This window comes from Orcinus orca, chromosome 6 (genome assembly GCF_937001465.1).
Source record: "Orcinus orca chromosome 6, mOrcOrc1.1, whole genome shotgun sequence".
In the NCBI taxonomy this organism is placed as follows: Eukaryota; Metazoa; Chordata; class Mammalia; order Artiodactyla; family Delphinidae; genus Orcinus; species Orcinus orca.
The window spans coordinates 114234976-114252037 of record NC_064564.1 but is presented as its reverse complement, the minus strand read 5'-3'; the positions used below and the strand labels follow the sequence as shown (position 1 = coordinate 114252037).

Below are 17062 nucleotides of genomic sequence, written 5' to 3'. Positions count from 1 at the left end.
ATTATCCCCATTATACAGGTGAAGAAATTGAAGTTCATTGAGTCCATCAGGCAGAAAGTGGAAGGAGCCGGCAGCCTGCGGGGCCAGGAGCTCCAGGGCACAGAGACTCAGGAATCATCCCCATCGCCCGTCGGGTTGGGTGTGGTCCAGTCAGCGTGGGGCGAGGCGAGAGCCAGGCCCAGCCGTGGTCCGACCCGAGTCCATGGCGGCTCGCGGGCGCCGGGGGTTCGAGTCACCTCCACCGCGGGGGGAGTTGGACAGGGGTGAAGCCGGTGTGCTCGCTCAATGGGCGGAGCTCGGACGACGCCCAGCGGCCGCGGGCGGGATCGCAGGGCGGAGCCGGGCCGGGCAGGCAAGGGACGGGCCCTCCAAGGGCTGGGATCCGGCTGGGCTGCAGGTTCGCGCCCTGCAGTCCCCCAGGGCCGCCCCCCAGACACCCCCAGCTGGCGCGCCCAGTCGCGCCGCGGTCCTCCCAGCCCGCAGAGGGCGCTGTCGTCCCCCGCTCTCTTTCCCGGGCCGGAGCGGGCCGGAAGTGTCAGTGTTACTTCCGGCGCGGAGCTGTTGGTTGGGCGGTGCAGTTGGCCGGCGAGGGGACTGGACCAGCAGTGGCCAAGCCTGGCTGAGACCGCGGCCCCCGGAACGTGCCCAATCGGCGTCTCGGCCTCGGCGGAAGGTGCAGCCGCCGCAATGCCGTTCCTGCACGGCTTCCGGAGGATTATCTTCGAGTACCAGCCGCTAGTGGATGCGATTCTGGGCTCCTTGGGCATCCAGGACCCCGAGCGGCAGGAGCCCCTGGACGGGTAACTCGCTCCCTTCCCGCCTCCGACCCGGAGCTGCCTCCCTTTCATTGTCACTACAAACATGGCGGGGCGAGGCGGGCGGTGTCCCCACCTGACAGATAAGACAGACGGCGGTGGTGAGGGCTCCCAGCTAGCGCAGGCAGGGCCGGAGGGTGGGGTGTCGGTGGCCTCCGCCTCAGGGCCCCACCCTGCGCCCTGCCTGTCCTGTGCCCTCCACCTGGAGTTGCAGAGGAGCAGGGTGGAATCTGTGAGCAGTGCGAAATGCGCTTTTCATAGCCGAGTTTGCACAGGCGCGGGTCTATCCGTGAACCAGTGGGAACGGTGTTAGAAAGCGCATCGTTCAGGGCTACGTCAGTGAGCTAAACCCCCAGCCTTCATGATGCTTGTGCTCCAGAGGAGAGAGACCGACGGTCATAAGTGAACTTAAGTAAATAGTGTATTAGGTGGAACAGAGAAAAGAGCAGAGGAAAGGGGGATCAGGTGTGCGTTTTGGGGACCCGTTGGAATTGGCGAGGGAGGTAGGTGGGTGGGACTTTGTGTGCGCTCAGCCTTCGGAACACCAGACGTCCCTGGGTGTGAGCGAGGGAGGAGGTCTGCTGACTGCCCTGGCTGTGGGGTTGCCTGGGCTGCTCTGGCATCCTCTGCAGCTCAGGGACAGTCACTGTCTGCGGTGGGAGGGTGTCAGTGTCTGGTACTTGATCTTGGCCACAAGAGTTCCCTTCAGTGCCAACAGCCCAGGTGTATGAGGCTTTGTACCCAAGCCAGGGGCTAGATTCTCTGGGCCGCTTGGAGGGAGGCTGAAGACAGCCCCAGTCCTTTCTCAGCAAACCCGAGGAGTCTGCTCCAGTGAGCAGATCCAGCTTGGCCCTCTCTACCACCGACCTTTTCTAAAGAGACTTTCAGCCCCACGGAGCCAGGGCCCTGCCTGTGTGTGACAGCAGGAGACTAAAGGCCACCTGCCCACAGGGTACCCAGCCAGCTGGTCCCACCCCTGTTCCCACCCTCAACTGGTCTGCCTCTCTCCTGCCCCAGGCCCAGTTATGTCGCCAGCGAGGAGAGCCGGATCCTTGTTCTCACTGAGCTGCTGGAGAGAAAAGCCCACTCTCCATTTTACCAGGAAGGCGTGAGCAACGCCCTGCTGAAGATGGCTGAGCTGGGACTGACGCGTGCAGCTGACGTTCTCCTGCGGAATGGGGCCAACCTCAACTTCGAAGGTCAGCTGGAGCCCAGAGGGGCCGGGGTGGGTAGGTGGCTTAAGTGTGGCCCTGCTTTGGGTGGACGGCCAAGCCTTCGGGCTCTGCTTTTACTGTTCTCTTGGGAGATACTTCCCTCATTTATGTCACGGGTGATGACTAAGGACACCCACATTGGGTGGCCTCCCATCCCCCTGCGGGCTTTCAAATGGCCCTTAACCACCTCTGATCAAGAGCGAGTTTGTCACTGCTTCTACCATGTGATTGCTTTAGCAAACTTTCCCCCAGCTCCCAGGTAAATCCCTGCTTCCATTAATGTGAAAATGTGGCTGCTGGCGCTGTGCCCAGAGCTCAGGGAATGTAATTTTCTGACACTCGTTCTGAGCCACCTTGCATTCTTGTTCCTGCCACAGGGAGAGGGGAAAACAGATAAGACTCACTGGGCATAAATGACGGCAGGACGGTGTTGGCTTCTAGCTTGTGTGCTGGGGGTGGTGATGAGCCATTATTCCTTCCCTCTTTGCTTTCACCCTGGGAGGGCAGGCAGAGTCGGCCAGGAGACATGCAGGGCTGACTTGGGGCCGACTTGGGGGTTTTGTGCTGACACAGGATGTGGCCAGGCGTGTCTCCCCTCCCCATTTGAGGACAGGCTCAGAGGCTTCTAGGCTCCTGGAGGGTCACAGAGCTGAGAGAGGTGGGGGAGGCATTGTGAAGTCAGCCACTGGGAGACCCAGCTGTGAGAACTTGGCTTTTATTGCAAGACTTACGGAGCTGTCACTCTGCGTATTCCTCCCAACAGCCCTGTTTAGGTCCCATTTTACAGAAGGAACTAAAACCCGGATTAAGTACGATGTCCATTAATCAGAACAGCCCCAGGACCCAAACCTAGGCCTGACTCCATGCACTGTCCGACGAAGACAGCTGTGTCCTGACCCCTCGTGGTGCTGGGAGCCCTTAGGTCGGAGCACTGCGGCTGGGCTGCCAGGCTGGTCCTGGGACCCTGCGAGAATGTGCCGACAGGCAGGACTGACGTAAGCTGTGTCTGTGCCCTCAGACCCGGTCACCTACTACACGGCCCTGCACATCGCCGTCCTGCGAAACCAGCCTGACATGGTGGAGCTGCTGGTGCGCCACGGGGCCGACATTAACCGCAGGGACCGGGTAAGAGCCAGGTCCGGCCTGCTCTGAAGGGGGGATGTGGTCAGGGCCCTGAGCAGCTCACAGGCCCCCGGGCCGACGCGGCTGTGCTTTCTTGACTCAGATCCACGAGAGCAGCCCCTTGGACCTGGCCAGCGAGGAGCCGGAGCGCCTGCCCTGCCTGCAGCGCCTCCTGGACCTTGGAGCAGATGTCAACGCGGCCGACAAGCATGGTGGGTGCCTCCTGTAGAGGAGCAGGGTGGGCCTGGGCCGAATTGCCTTGTGGGGTTACCCAGGGTAACCCGGGGCGATGGCTTGGCAGGCAGGCTGGAGGCGGCCCCTCTGATGGCACAGCACGGCTGGGCGCACACTGGTGCATTTTGCTGACTCGCCGAGGCTTGAGAGGCAGTGCGTCATCGGTCCCGTAAGGGCATCTGTAGGAGGAAATGGGGTACCTGTGTGCTCAGCTTCTGAGGGACTGGGCTCCGTGTCGGGAGAGACCCAGCCTGGGTCTCAGGTAGCATCTCAGGGTCTAGAAAAGTCCTGCTTCCCCTGGCCCTTCTGTTCCCATTTTTGTGTGAGTGGAGAAAGAATGGCCAGAAACCTGTCATCCTCCGCGCAGAAATAGAGACACAGATGTAGAGAACAAACGTATGGACACCAAGGGGGGAAAGTGGCAGGGGGGCTGGTGGTGGGATGAATTGGGAGATTGGGATTGACATGTATACACTACTATGTGTAAAACAGATAGCTAGTGGGAACCTGCTATATAAAAAATAAATAAATTCAAAAAATAAAAAAAATTCAAAAGAAAGAAACCTGTCACCCTCAGCCCCAGGTGAGAGAGGTCAGTCATTTTTGAAGTTCGTTTTCTGGTCCCGAGGGTCTGTGTTTCCCTTCCACCTCTGGGGTTGGCCTGACCTCGGCTTCCTGGCCTCCCACTGCCCCCCACTCACTCTCCCTCCCTAGGAAAGACTGCTCTGCTCCATGCTCTGGCCAGCAGTGACGGGGTGCAAATCCACAACACTGAGAACATCCGCCTCTTGCTGGAAGGAGGTGAGCCTTGTCCTTCCATGCTGCCCCCTGGAACACGAAGCATTGCTTTGCCAGGGTTTAAGGCCTCCTCCCACCGTCTCTTCTCCCTCCTGGTTCTTCTAGGGGCGGATGTCAAGGCTACCACCAAAGACGGGGACACCGTGTTCACCTGCATCATCTTTCTGCTGGGTGAGACGGTGGGAGGTGACAAAGAGGAGGCCCAGTTGATCAACCGCTTCTGCTTCCAAGTAACGCAGCTGCTGCTGGCTCACGGCGCCGACCCCAGCGAGTGCCCGGCCCACGAGTCCCTCACGCACATCTGCCTCAAGAGCTTTAAGCTGCACTTCCCCCTCCTGCGCTTCCTGCTGGAGTCCGGGGCCGCCTATAACTGTTCCCTCCACGGCGCGTCCTGCTGGTCCGGCTTCCACATCATCTTCGAGAGGCTCTGCTCCCACCCAGGCTGCGCGGAGGACGAGAGTCACGTGGACCTGCTGCGCAAAGCTGAGACCGTCCTGGATCTCATGGTGACTAATTCCCACAAACTCCAGCTGCCTGAAAACTTCGATATCCATCCCGTGGGCAGCCTGGCAGACAAGATCCAGGCCCTTCACTTCTCCTTGAGGCAGCTGGAGAGCTACCCCCCACCCCTCAAGCACCTGTGTCGCGTTTACATCCGGCTCTACCTTCAGCCGTGGCCTGTGGACACGAAGGTCAAGGCCCTACCTCTGCCCGACAGGCTCAAGTGGTACCTCCTCAGTGAGCACAGTGGCACCGTCGAAGACGACATCTGACAGCCGCGACTGCAGGGAACAGGGTCTGGGCAGCTCAACCTGTTGGTGGATTTAAGTACCTGTGGCGGCCTTAGGGGAGAACCTTCAGCCCCGTCTGTCAGAAGGTGCATGTTGGAGGTGAGACTGGATCCTTACTGAGGACAGAGAAAGCCAGGTGGAACCCGGCAGCTGCAAGCACCCCAGTGGGGAAAGGCTTCCGTCTTCAAGGCAGACCGCCCCCGCTTCCCTCTGGCAGCACCCCCAAGTCTCACCCCACAGTGGAACAAGGGACAGGGTTTAGACTTGGGACACGTTTGTACCCTCTCAGTCTGAGGGAAGCGCCAGGCATTTAGAGAAGCAGGGTAGCTCCGAGACCGGGCCCTCCTGCGGGCTGCAGGAAGCTGGCCTGTTCTGCGTGGAGACGCGGCTGAGGCCGGAGCAGGCGGGAGGGGCCCGCGGGGTGCAGCCCAGCCGAGACCCTGTACACGCGCCTCCGCTCCAGAGTCCGTCAGAAAGCAAGTGCTTCTGGGCAGGCAGGGAGGAAGCTGAGCTGCCTCCTGCGGCGTCTGCAGCTCTGGGCCCAGGTCGCCCCCCAGGGTGCAGGGCTCTGCTCTGGTGGCAGCTGTTTGTGCCAAACCTGGGGTTCTGGGGACCATGCCTTCTACAAAGCAATCATGCATGGCCAGGGGCTGTCCTTCCAAAGTGTCTCGCTTTGTGCGGGATCATCTGATGGAGGAAGCCACCGAGGCTGAAAGCCAGCCTCCGCCCTGGGCTGAGCCCTCAGCAGGCTGTCTGCAAGTCACACGAGGTGGTCACTGTGAATTGTGTAAATGCCTGGGAGATGAGCTGAGACAACCCAATGATATATTATAAAATTAAACTGATTTCCCTTGGCCTTAAAGGTCCTTGTATAACATTTCTGCCCCGCCCCCCCCCCTTTCCCGAGTTCAGGGTAAAGGGTCCACGGCAGCCGAAGAAGAGGCGGCAGAGGCACGAGGAGATGCCCCGCTCAGGAGAGCAGCTTTCAAGCAGCACAGCACTGTTGTCCCAGTAAAGAAAAGCACCACTCCACACTGGCGAAGGCCTTTCCAGTACAGGGGTTCACCCTTTTATTTTTGACTGAAAATGCCCCCTAAGGAGGAGCCACAAGGCACAGCCGAGAGGGAAGCTCCAGGCCTCTCCCCTCCGTGCAGGCTGTGGTGACGATCACGTTAAGGGCCCCAGGGCCCCATCTCCCAATAGCACCCGGAACGTGGACATCCCATCAACTGCACCGCTCGGCAGGCACCACGTAGGCCCAGCGCAGGCAGGAGGGTGCTGAGGGCCGCAGGCTCCACGGGCCCAGCTCCGCTCCCCTCCCCTCTGGAGGTGTAAGGTCCTCGGCAACCGCTTTAGTGGTTACTCTCTTCCTCTTACGCCAGCCAGGCCTGTGGCAGGAAGGCCAGGTGCTGTTACTGGAGAGCAGGGAGTCTCACTTCTGATGGGACCGCCGGATTCCCACGAGGCGAGCATCGGAGGCCCAGGGGTCGCATGGGTCCACAGGGCCCAGTCCCCGCCGCTCACTCGGGCCTCGCTGCCCCATTCAGTGGCACCCCTCCCGACTGGGTCCCCTTATGCCTTTTTAATAAGAGTCTGTATAGTGAGTGGACGGCAGACAGGTATATTTCGCGGCCCCGCTCAGCACCCCCGAACCATCGAGGTTGAGCGTGTGGACCGCGTGCAGCTGCCAGTCCTCCCCCACCCACACTGGTCCCTCTCTCCTGCCAGCCCCGCTCATCTCAGGGCTAAGCTGTACACGTGGTAGATCTCGTCCGGAAGGTTCTCCTGCCGCTCCTGGGCCAGGAGGCTGAGGCCCGCGCTGCGGACGATCCTGTGGACCACGTCGAGGTCCCGGCACACGCTGCTGTCCACATCATCCAGGATCACGCCCTCCTGGGCCATGTTGTCTTTGATGACGATGATGCCGTTGGGGCGGAGGCCCCGCTTGCAGCGCCGCAGGAACTCGGCCAGGTGCTGATCGGTCAGGTGGCCTGGGGGAGGCAGAGGCCGTCACGAGGGAAGGATGCCAGCCCCTCCATGCCACTGCGTGTCCACTTGCTGAGCACTTACTCAGTGCTGAACACACAGGGCCACTGGCTTTCAACAGCCCGGAGGGGTTTACCAAAGCCCATTTTAAGAGGAAACGGGCTCAAAAGTCACCTACCCAAGGGCAATCACAACGTATGCTGCTGGGATTTCACCCTGACTGGGTGACTTCCAGGCCGTGCCCAACACCTACACTCCACCCGCCCCTCCTAGGCCTGGATCAGCGGAGTGTACCAAACAGAGTTCCTTCCCTACATCACAACTCCTAACAGGCTTTTGAGGACCACAAAATACAGGGCAAATCCAGCGTGTTCCCAGCAGCCTGGGCCGCCCACCTGGAGGAGGTGGCCTGCTGCTAGGTGGGCAGCCTGAGGAGAGCACCCTGGGTACGCCTTCAGGCCAAGTGGGTGCAGGACCGGGTGGTAAAACGGCTCGCTCACCGCGAACGGCAGAGGGGCGGCCAGGGCTCCAACTCTTCCTCTTACTGAAAGCCCTTATGAAAACTCATTTCCACATTCTTTGAATGCAGTAAGTTACTGATAATTAAAACTTCTCAACAACAAAATCTGTCCCCAAATGGGTCACAGCAGGTATTGAGTTGAAACAAAACATGGCAGCAAGTGAACCTTGTAGGTGGAGTCCTGGCGAGTGCAGGGAGGATTCGAGGAATGCCCGCTGGCCGCCCTCTGCAGCAGCGCCAGAGCCTCAGCTCCCACGGCCTTGGGAAGCCCAGCCTCTGCGGTGAGAGACGTGCAGGCAGGCGGAGAAGGGGCGCGGGATGCTCACCTATCACCCACTGGATCCAGATGACGTCGTAAGAGTGCGGCTCCGGGCTGAAGTCCTGGAGGCCGCAGCAGAAGAAGTTCCTCACTCTCTTGCCTTCCTCACCCAGGTAGGTCTTGGCCTTGACCAGAAAGTCCTCCGTCACGTCCACCATGTCCACCACTCCGAAGAGAGGCAAGAGCAGCCTCTTGGTGATCCTTCCGATGCCGGCTCCGCAGTCCAGGGCGTACGAGGTTCCCGTCTTGTTTGGGCCTTCCTGAAAGAGCAGAGAAGGCACAGACTATAAGGAAGGGTTAGAAAGCCACAGGGACCCTGTCACTGCGAAGGGGCCTTTCCTCACGAGCCCCTGGAACTACTCAGATCAGGCCTGGGCACAGGCCGGCAGCTGGCACCGGTGGGGCCAGCAGTGGGCGTAAGCACAGCACAGCCTTTTCCTGGGCCACATGTTTCTAACGTGAAAGCCAACCTCCACTTAAAGGTGTTAAGTAGGTGCGTTCATCTCCTGTCACTCCTGAGACCCCATTAAAAGGACAGCAGCAGAGAGAGAATAAAGAATTCAAGCAGTAAAAGGATGGAAGAGGGCACTCAGTGAACAAATCTGGGAAGATGGAACGTGGGTGGAGCAGGGGGCAGGCAGCAGCCTCGGTGTTTGCCGAGGGACAGGCAGGGAGGCTCTGGCCACGGCGATGCCAGCCTGGCACAGAGGAGGGTGGTGGGGCGAGGAACGAGAAGCCTGTGCTGGCCGAACGGCCAACACCCACAGCCCAGATGCTTGCAAACACGGCAGGAGAGCAAAGGTTTTGCCTCTGGAAAAATAGAACAGTTTGTGAGGAGCCTGCTCCGTTCCGGCACCGAGAGGCCCCAGCGTAACAGCTGCCTCCTGTCGGGTGACCTTGGGGCAAAGCCTGTGAGTCACCCCGCCCCACCCGCTCTTCAAGGCCTGGGTCGTGGACACAATGAGGTGACCCTGTGGCGGCGAGTGGGAAGGTGGCGCCCCACGCAGAGCAGGCAGTGCCACCGGCGCCACCGCCTCTCCTCCTGGAGAGCACAGCAGCCCTGCCTACCCTCAGAAACCTCTGCAGGAACTTCCGGGAGCTGGTGATGTCGATGCTGGAGATGTGGCCATACCCCCCGAGCATGCCGTCCACGGTGGCCGGGACCTCCTTCCAGTACGTCTTGGCCTTGGAATAGAATTGTTTCTCGTCCTCTATCACCTCGCTCGTCATGCTGTCACCAGCCACGTCTTTGCTCAGGCACCAGACTCAGCAGCGGTGTCCCTGAATAAAAAAAGGAGGGAAGCAGCCAGGTTGAGGGCCCTGGGCTCCCCGCATGCTTCTGCTGGTCACACGATCCTGCCTGACGCAGAGGAGTGGCCAGTGTCCCCCAACCTGCTTCTACCCATTAGAGGGCATTGCCCCCCGTCTCTTGCATTCAAGTCATTTTGCAAAGCTATCTTCATGTCAGAGCAGGACACCCAGAGTCCTGGCTTCTAGTTCTTTCCTTACCCTACATGACACCTGACTCAGTGGCTTCTGAACCCAAGGTACGGAGAACCCCGATCTACACTTAAGAGAAATGAAAACAAAGCAAGGAACCCAAGCCTCCTATAGCAGACATTCCGGGTGATCCCAGCAGGGCCCGAGGGGCCCCACGCCTCCCTTCCTCCGTCGCGAGCGCAGAAATAAGCTCACTGCGGGGTCCAGTCCACGGTTACCCATGAGCCTGACTCTGTGCCAGGTGCTGTCTGTGAACAGGGAGACGGCCAGGCGGATACACGATCAGGCATGTGTGAGGGCTGCGGAGAGGTACAAGGTGCTGGCAGAGCACAGGTGTCAGGAGAAGCGACACACCAGCTAACATCAAGGATGAGGAAGCGTTCGCTCAGCAACCAGGAAGACAGGCGCGTGCGTTGCCCTTCCAACGGGAAACTCGGGGTCCTAAGGGTCATGTTTACTAGTTCCGACTTCACACCAAAGAACAGCGAGCCGGAACTACTCTAGGTTAAGCAGGGAGTGGCCTGAGATGTGTGCTTCTGGAAGGCTGCGTTGGCAGCCGCGTGGGCTACAGGGGAGAGTGAAAGCAGACGGCCGGGCCCTGATGGCAGAGCGGAGGCCCACCGCCAGCGCCACATTCAGCCAGCTGGGCCACGCCACGTAGGGGGTGGAGGGTCACACCTCTCCCGAGGCACCGCGCTCATCTACAGATGCTTGCCGAGCGCAGGGCCGTTCCAGCCGCCGTGAGGCTTGTCCAGATAAGGTTCAACACCCAGAGGCTTACAGCAGGGGAGACAGGGAAGAAATGGAGCCAATGAGAACACGAGGCAGAAACGAGGACTCTCGTTGAGCCACAAAGTGCTATGGGAACTCGAGGGGTAGAGGAGTCCCTTCCGAATGGCGGGCGGGGCAGCAGCCAGGAGAAGGCCGGGCCCGGAGGACGAGGAATGCTCTGGAAGGGCACAGGGACAGAGCAGAGGTGGCATGGCACGCGTGCCACACAGAGGGCTGGGGACGGCCGGGCTGGCTGCGGTGTGGACAGAGAAAAGAGTGTGGGAGGTGAGCCCGTCCTGGCAGACGGGGCCTGGAGTACAGCGCCCTGAGTGCAGCCTGGGGCCATGGGCCCAGTCTGTCAACAACGGGAAACTGATCAGCTGAGTTTCTGAAGGGCAGGGGTGTGCGGGGACCCAGCCTGCGGGGGCTGAGTGGCGACGGTGCAGGAACGGTGGTGCCGTGCCAGGAGACAGAACGGGGGTAGCAGCCACCCATCCTCTGCCCACACGCATTGCGCACTCTTCGCTGGCCACTGGACCCTCACGACTCACTGCGACGCAGTCACCCCACGGGCCCCATGTAGAGGAGGGAGGCGATGCACACGGTGGCATCCTACCCAAGGTCAAGGGGCCCGTGCGTTTGCCGAGCCCTGGGCCTTCCCCCGTGAGCAGCTGATTTTCAACACAGGGTTTCACTTACGTGTCACCTCAAAGAGGCCTTCCCTGGCCAGTCTAAGGTGCCTTCCTCCAACACGCTTACTCGATGCCCGTGGTTCCTGCCTTCGGAGTGCGTATTTCTAGCTGAAATGACAGTTTACTGACCATCTGGCCTCCACTAGAATGGAAGCCCCCGAGGTAGGACCTTGCCTTTTCACCACTGCGTCCCGGCACCGAGCCACAGGAGTCCCTCAGTGCAGGGGTGAAAGCCCCCAGTCCCCCAGGAAAGCTGTGCAAGTCTGTGCTCCCGGGGGCTCACTCCGCCCCCTTTACAGTACTCCACGGGGCTGTAGTTAAGTCACTGACCTCCCGGTATGGTCCTCAAAACCAGCTGAAACCCCCGTAAGACCGAGAAGTGCTTTAAGAGCTTCAAGAGAAGTAACAGAAAAGCACCCTGAGGACAAGCACGGGCCTTCGACACACAACTGAGGGCCCAGAAGCAGCGAAGGGGAGCAAAACAAGAAACGCTGAGGATCTGCACTGCCATGTCTGTAGCTAGCCTCCGACATACACCTGCACTCTGAACTTGTCCTGGAAGACAAGGAACCTTCCAGAAGCAGCAGGACCACCCCAGCCAAACAACTCAGAAATGCTGCTCCCTGACGCAATTCCACTTCTGCCACGGCCAGCCCTTTCTGGAGACGCCAGCCAGCCAGTGGGGGCACCAGGAGAGGGCCTGGCCTGGCTACTGGGAACAGATGGGAAGGGGGCCGCCGCCTCGTCCCCGGACCCAGCTCCTTCTGTGGACCCGGGCGTTCCCCGGGGACAGGGGTCACACGCGGGCCTTCTGCGGAACAGGAGGGAGCCGACAGCATCCACAGGCCCCACCAGGGTCGCCCTTAGACCTGGGCTTTGCCACTGTTTCCACCCTCCATAGACCCCTTCCACTGTGCCCCCAGAGACCCCTGGCTCCCCCCCCCCTTCAGGTTCTCGAATCAGCTCTCAGACGGATCCCCTCCCTTCCCTGTTCAGGTACAGGGCTTGGGACTCCAATGAGGACGGTTCCAGTTACGGCACCAACCCAAGAGCCCTTTGGGGTGACAGGCTGGGGGGCCTCAGTTCTAAATACTGCCCCCAGCCCTGGCTCACGGCAGCGTCCCACACCCGCGCCCCAGCCCACAGGAGGAAGCGGCGCGCTGCTTGTGAGAATGACCTCTCGTTCCAGCCTCGAGGAACGTGACAAGCAAAAGCACGTGGAGACCTGCCAGTCCCCAAGAATGCAGATGTGGCACAGTAAGTGTCACCGTAGCTCCCTGAGAACTGACAGGAGAGGGAGCCAGCAGCTTGAATGTTACCATCCACCTTCCTGGGTTTGGGGGCTGCTTATGTGGACGCGGTCTGAAAGGCCAAGTGGGCTCCCAGCCCCCGCCGACAGGCACCACGGCAACTCTTTCCCAGCCCCTCCGCTGTCACCAGGAAGGACAGCACCAAAGCCGGCCATGCAGCCGTGCTCCCACTCGGACGAGCTGAGCGAGTCCGGCCCTGTCCCCCTCAGGAAGGACAGCACCAGAGCCGGCCACGCAGCAGTGCTCCCACTCGGGCGAGCTCAGCGAGTCCGGCCCCGTCCCCCTCACACGAACTGCTGGCTTTGTATTTGCGTCTATCACCCCACTGGACTGGGAACTCCTTAGAAAGCAGTGGCGACACCCTGAGATGTATCACTGTATTTCTCCTGCGTCTCATGTAGCTCATAGGTATTCAACAAAGTTCCCTTCCGATCAGATGAACAGAATAAATCCGGGGCCAGACGCTTCCCTGGCTGTACTCTCTCTGCCTATCTGTCTGCCTTCCCTCCCAGGAGGCCCAGGGACGCTAAGTCTACACCATTAGCCTAACACCTGCTGCGAGGTGGGTGTTTACTAACTGGTTTTGCTGAATGAATCGCAGAAGGACCTTTGTGCGGCCGGTCATTCTCCACTTTTAAGAAAATCCTGCAGACAAGAATCGAATCATTCAAACCTGGTATCACTGAAGCCCTTTACTGACGATACAATTTTTTGCTTTACCAAAAGCCTTACAACATGATTCCTTTAAATGTCAAGGTCCCCCGAATAATCCAATTTACAAGAATTCCACTTACGGGTACATTCTAGGAACAAGCCAGGGGAGGCACATCTAGGCCGGGAAATGGCAAGCATAACTCTGACATTTGTCCTAACAGCTTGGATTCATTAGTAAACATGACTTCTGGGGCCCTGTCTACACTTTGCCTCCCAGAGTCCAGACTGAGGTGGGCAGGAGGTCCCTAGGAGTCAGAGGGAACGGCGGGGCTGTCAGTCAACCCGCAGGAGGTCCTCCTGCACTCTGCCCTGCTGGGATCACAGCAAGGAAGGAGCCACATGGCCGCAGGGACAGGGGAGGGGCTTGGGCGGTCTGGCTTCCTGCACTCTGGGCTAGCTTGGAGGGGAAGTGAGACCCTTTGCTCCTAGGGAACTTCTGCTCCTCAGCAAGTGGAATGTGTCTGTGAATCCTTCATGATCATCTGGCCACCTACCCACGCCCCCCTCCAAGATGTTCAGGGCCACCCCGGCCAGCCACCCCAGCTATTACTCTGTTCCCAGGATCCATGGAAGAGAATGGGGTTGGAACTGTCACCGCCAGGCTCTGCAGGCTCATCTCGTCCTCATTTACGAGTCTCTAAGGAAAAGCCTGGAAGCATCGGGAGGCACGAGCCTGCTTGATGTTACCTCTTCCTTCCCACACCCTCGTGGACAGGGCCTGTTCTCCCTGGCTCTGTGTGGACAGCCGTTGGACTTCTGAGAATGGCAGGGTGTTCTATGAAAAAGGAAGGGAGGGAGGGAGTAAAGAAGACCAAATGAAAAGGAGGGGGGAGCGGGATTTAAAAACAAAGGCTCTGATGGAGTTGAATGAACCAGGTGTGAATCCTGGCTCTGCTTCTCACTGGCTGGGTAAGCGCAGATAAGACACAACCTCAGTTACGTGTCTTTATCTATAAAATGGGAACAGCAGCATTGGCTTTCTAGGAAGGCTGTGATGAGTAAACGTGGATATACAAGCGTAAAGTGATCCATGCACTGCTGGGCGTGCATTAATCCCCAAAATCTCTGTCAGACGAGATTCTCATCGATTCTCTCCGCCAAGTGTGAAGCCCTAATGAGAAAATGTGCTGAAAGGCCCCCTAAACCAGAGTGCTGGCCACACTTAAGGGATCATGACTGGTACTGCCGGGTGGTCGTTCCAGTGACTCAGCTCCGCCAATCCGCAGAGGGGAGTGAGCTTCCCATCCACGGAAGCACGGAAACCCTGCTGGTTTTGGTGACTCTGTCTTTGTGATTCTAGGGCTTCTAGTCTCCACCAAAGCATTCTGCGTGTACTTCAACCCTCCCACAGCCCCTAGTTCACAGAGAGAAAAACCATTCCACTCGTGGAGTGATGCACACACACAGAAAACCAGGAACAGAACAAGGACGGAATCCAGACTTCTTACTGGGTCAGGGCCCTAGTCCTCCCAGGGGTGCATCCCATCTCACTGGGCAGATTCCATACCTCCAGACCATGTGCAGTACTGCCCAGCCCCACCCGCAAGGCCTCTGCCACCAGCTGGTTCTATCCCTTATTGTACAGAGAAACCACGGTCCAGAGAGAGATCCCACAGTTGACGGGCAGCAAAGCCTGGGCCTTCTGATACGGCAGCCTCTCTGCCAACAGGCTGACCTTGGCTCCAAGGGCTCCTCGCGGCGGGCTGTCTTTTGAGCGGCACCTATGTTGACCCCTAACTGGGGTCGGGTCCAAGGTGAAATACGATAACAACGCCTATGTAACCGGGCACTACCCTGTGCCCGACTCTGATCTGAGCATTCTACGGAATCCTCACACCCACCCTCCTAGTGGGTGCTCTCCTTACCCGTTTCTCACAGGGGAAACTGAGGCTCAGAGAGGGAAAGGAACTTGCTGCGGCGGGGGCCGGCGTGGGGGAGTGCCCTGATCAGGCTTGGGGGGCCTCGGCCTTCCTCCTCCCACCCCACCTGGGGCCCAGGGCCGGCCGGCCTGCCGGCGGACCTCCCCGGAGTGCGCACGTGGGGCCCTGCCGGCTCGCGCCCGGGTCACGTGAGGAGCCGGGGCCTCAGGGCGCCCAGGCCGTTGGGGGCCGGGGCCTCCCCTCTCCCGGCGGCCGCCGTCCCCCGCTCCGCCTCGCGCTACTCACCCCACGCGGGGGCTCCTAGGACCCGGGAGAAGAGGACGGGGAAAAGGAAGGGAGGGAGGAGGCGACGGCGGCGGCGGCGAAGACCCCAGCAGCCCCCAGGCAGCTCCACCTAACCTCTACCAGACGCTACACCTCGCGGCGCGCGCCGCCTTTGTCCGCTTACGTCACTTCCGGGCTCCCGGGGGCGGGGCCGCATAGGGCTCCGCCCCGTGGGCTCCGGACCTAACTCGAGTACTGTCCCGGGAAGAGCTTCCCAGCTCCAAAAAGCCGCATCGCCGACCCTGTCCCGCCTCCAGCTTGCAGCTCATTAGGAGGCGGCACGGCTGGACTTTTAAAAACGAGCGTTCTGTGGAGTTTCCACTGGGTAAAAAGGGGAGGGGGAGCCTTATGCAAGCCTTAATCCCACCCATAACAATTAATATCTTAAAATCTACAGATCAAAAAGAAAAAAAAAAGGAAGAAAAATACCCTTGACAGTGCCAAGGGGTTGCCACTCCAAATAAGCAGAGCAAATCCATGAAATTTCTGTTCCCAAAAGGTTGCCCTCCCCTAGGCTCCTGCCATACACAGAAATTCTGGAGCGGTCCCTGAAGCAGCCTTGATGGAAATGAGAGTTTGCAGGTAGGTAGACCTTGTGAACCTTTCCAAGCCTCGGTCTCCACTTCTGCCAGATAGATGGGATGCTCTGAGGGTTAAATTTGTGCCCTGTGCTTGGAGCCCGCTCTCAGTAAATAGAAGCTGACTCATAATATTCGTCATAATATTCATCTATGTCATAATATTCACAATATTCGTCATAAGTTCTTTTTTCCTGAACTGACATCCTGGCTTAGATTTACAGTGCCTTCCTCTGGGCATCGCAAAAAGGAGGGGCTTAAAATGTGTTTGCTCTAATGAAGAGAAAGCTATGGGGGGGGGGGTGCCCTGAAAAGCCCCACCTGCTTTTGAGTCCCCCAAATCTGTCCGTATTATGTGGCATCCTCGCTAGGGCACTGCAGGTCAGACTTGGTTCCCCTGGCCTGGGCTCCTCTCCCAAGCTTCATTTTCCATGTCACTATGGCAAGGGGATAAATCTTGGGCAATCTCAATCTGGAGGTTTCTATAATCTTTGGGGGGCAGCTCTGAGCCTAGCTTTTTTAGGGGTGCCTAAAAAGCCACCCCTACCTTTTTTTCCTGTCAATGGAAGACAAACTCCCTTCCCTACACCTGGACTCCAAGGCCTTTCCAGGTCTGGCCAGTCCACTAACCTCAAAGCCTCTTGCATCTCTGAATTCCCAAGCCTCGCACATAGTAGATGCTCAATAAATGTTTGCAGCATGTAAGGGCTGGAGGCCTCCTTAGAAATCATCTAGGTAGTCTGGTGTTCCTCATCCATTTTTTAAAAACTCACAAACACTTAGAATAAATATAAAAATTTCTCACCTTCCCCACTCAATATTCTGTCTTCCCAAGGAGGTATGCCCTTCCATCCCTGGTTGAGGAGTATTTTCGGAAATGTATTACATTGTCTGGGATGCCTCCTCCAGGCAGACATCTTGTAATTTGAATTCCAAAGTCATTTTATTCATTTTCAAATTGTAAAATCCTACCAGGCCAGTGAAATTACTGGTCCAAACTACACTCGTCCCCCACTCAAGTTTTACAATACAAGCTTTTTCCCTGCGCCCTCCTAGCCAAGAGTCACAGGTGGAGCCCAACAGTCCATTTTACCGTGGAGCCCTGAGAAAGGAGAGAATTATCCAGCACCACACAGCAAGCAGGAACAGAGCATGGACTCACAACTGGTTCCTCATAGTCTCCAGGCCCACCGCATTCTTACTACCCAGTCTTCTAGTGGAAGTTCCACCTCCAAAGCCACCCAGCCCAAACATGACCCACCTGAGCCTCCCAGATCCAGAGAGGGTAGCTGAACCCAGGGCCCTCCATCCCCGGCTTGGGCCTGGCTGCCCTGGCCAGGAGTCCCACGCTCCCTTGTGACTGCAGCCTTGGCATCCTGAGCACAACAGCCCCGCCCTCTTCCCCCCAGCCTCAGTGCCCACTTCACCTTGGGCGAGGGGTGGATCATAATGACCCTGAAGAGGCCATGGAGGCAGCAGGGAGGGGCCAGCAGA

The 17062-nt window shown here is 58.7% G+C and overlaps 2 protein-coding genes across 2 annotated transcripts; one reads left to right on the top strand and one right to left on the bottom strand.

Annotated features, from left to right (window-relative positions):
• The first annotated feature begins 537 nt into the window (after positions 1 to 537).
• ASB6 (ankyrin repeat and SOCS box containing 6) lies at positions 538 to 13586 on the top strand. The gene is made up of 6 exons (XM_004269108.4): positions 538 to 800; positions 1833 to 2014; positions 3048 to 3154; positions 3255 to 3363; positions 4100 to 4186; positions 4289 to 13586. Exons 1-6 carry the CDS (start codon positions 688 to 690, stop codon positions 4954 to 4956), a joined length of 1266 nt encoding a protein of 421 aa, XP_004269156.1. The 5' UTR covers positions 538 to 687; the 3' UTR covers positions 4957 to 13586.
• NTMT1 (N-terminal Xaa-Pro-Lys N-methyltransferase 1) lies at positions 6018 to 9029 on the bottom strand. Its single transcript, XM_004269110.4, has 3 exons — positions 8868 to 9029; positions 7807 to 8059; positions 6018 to 6965 (listed from the first exon to the last, which is right to left on the bottom strand). The coding sequence occupies exons 1-3, from the start codon at positions 9027 to 9029 to the stop codon at positions 6709 to 6711; spliced, it is 672 nt and encodes a 223-aa protein (XP_004269158.1). The 3' UTR covers positions 6018 to 6708.
• Positions 13587 to 17062: the final 3476 nt, after the last annotated feature.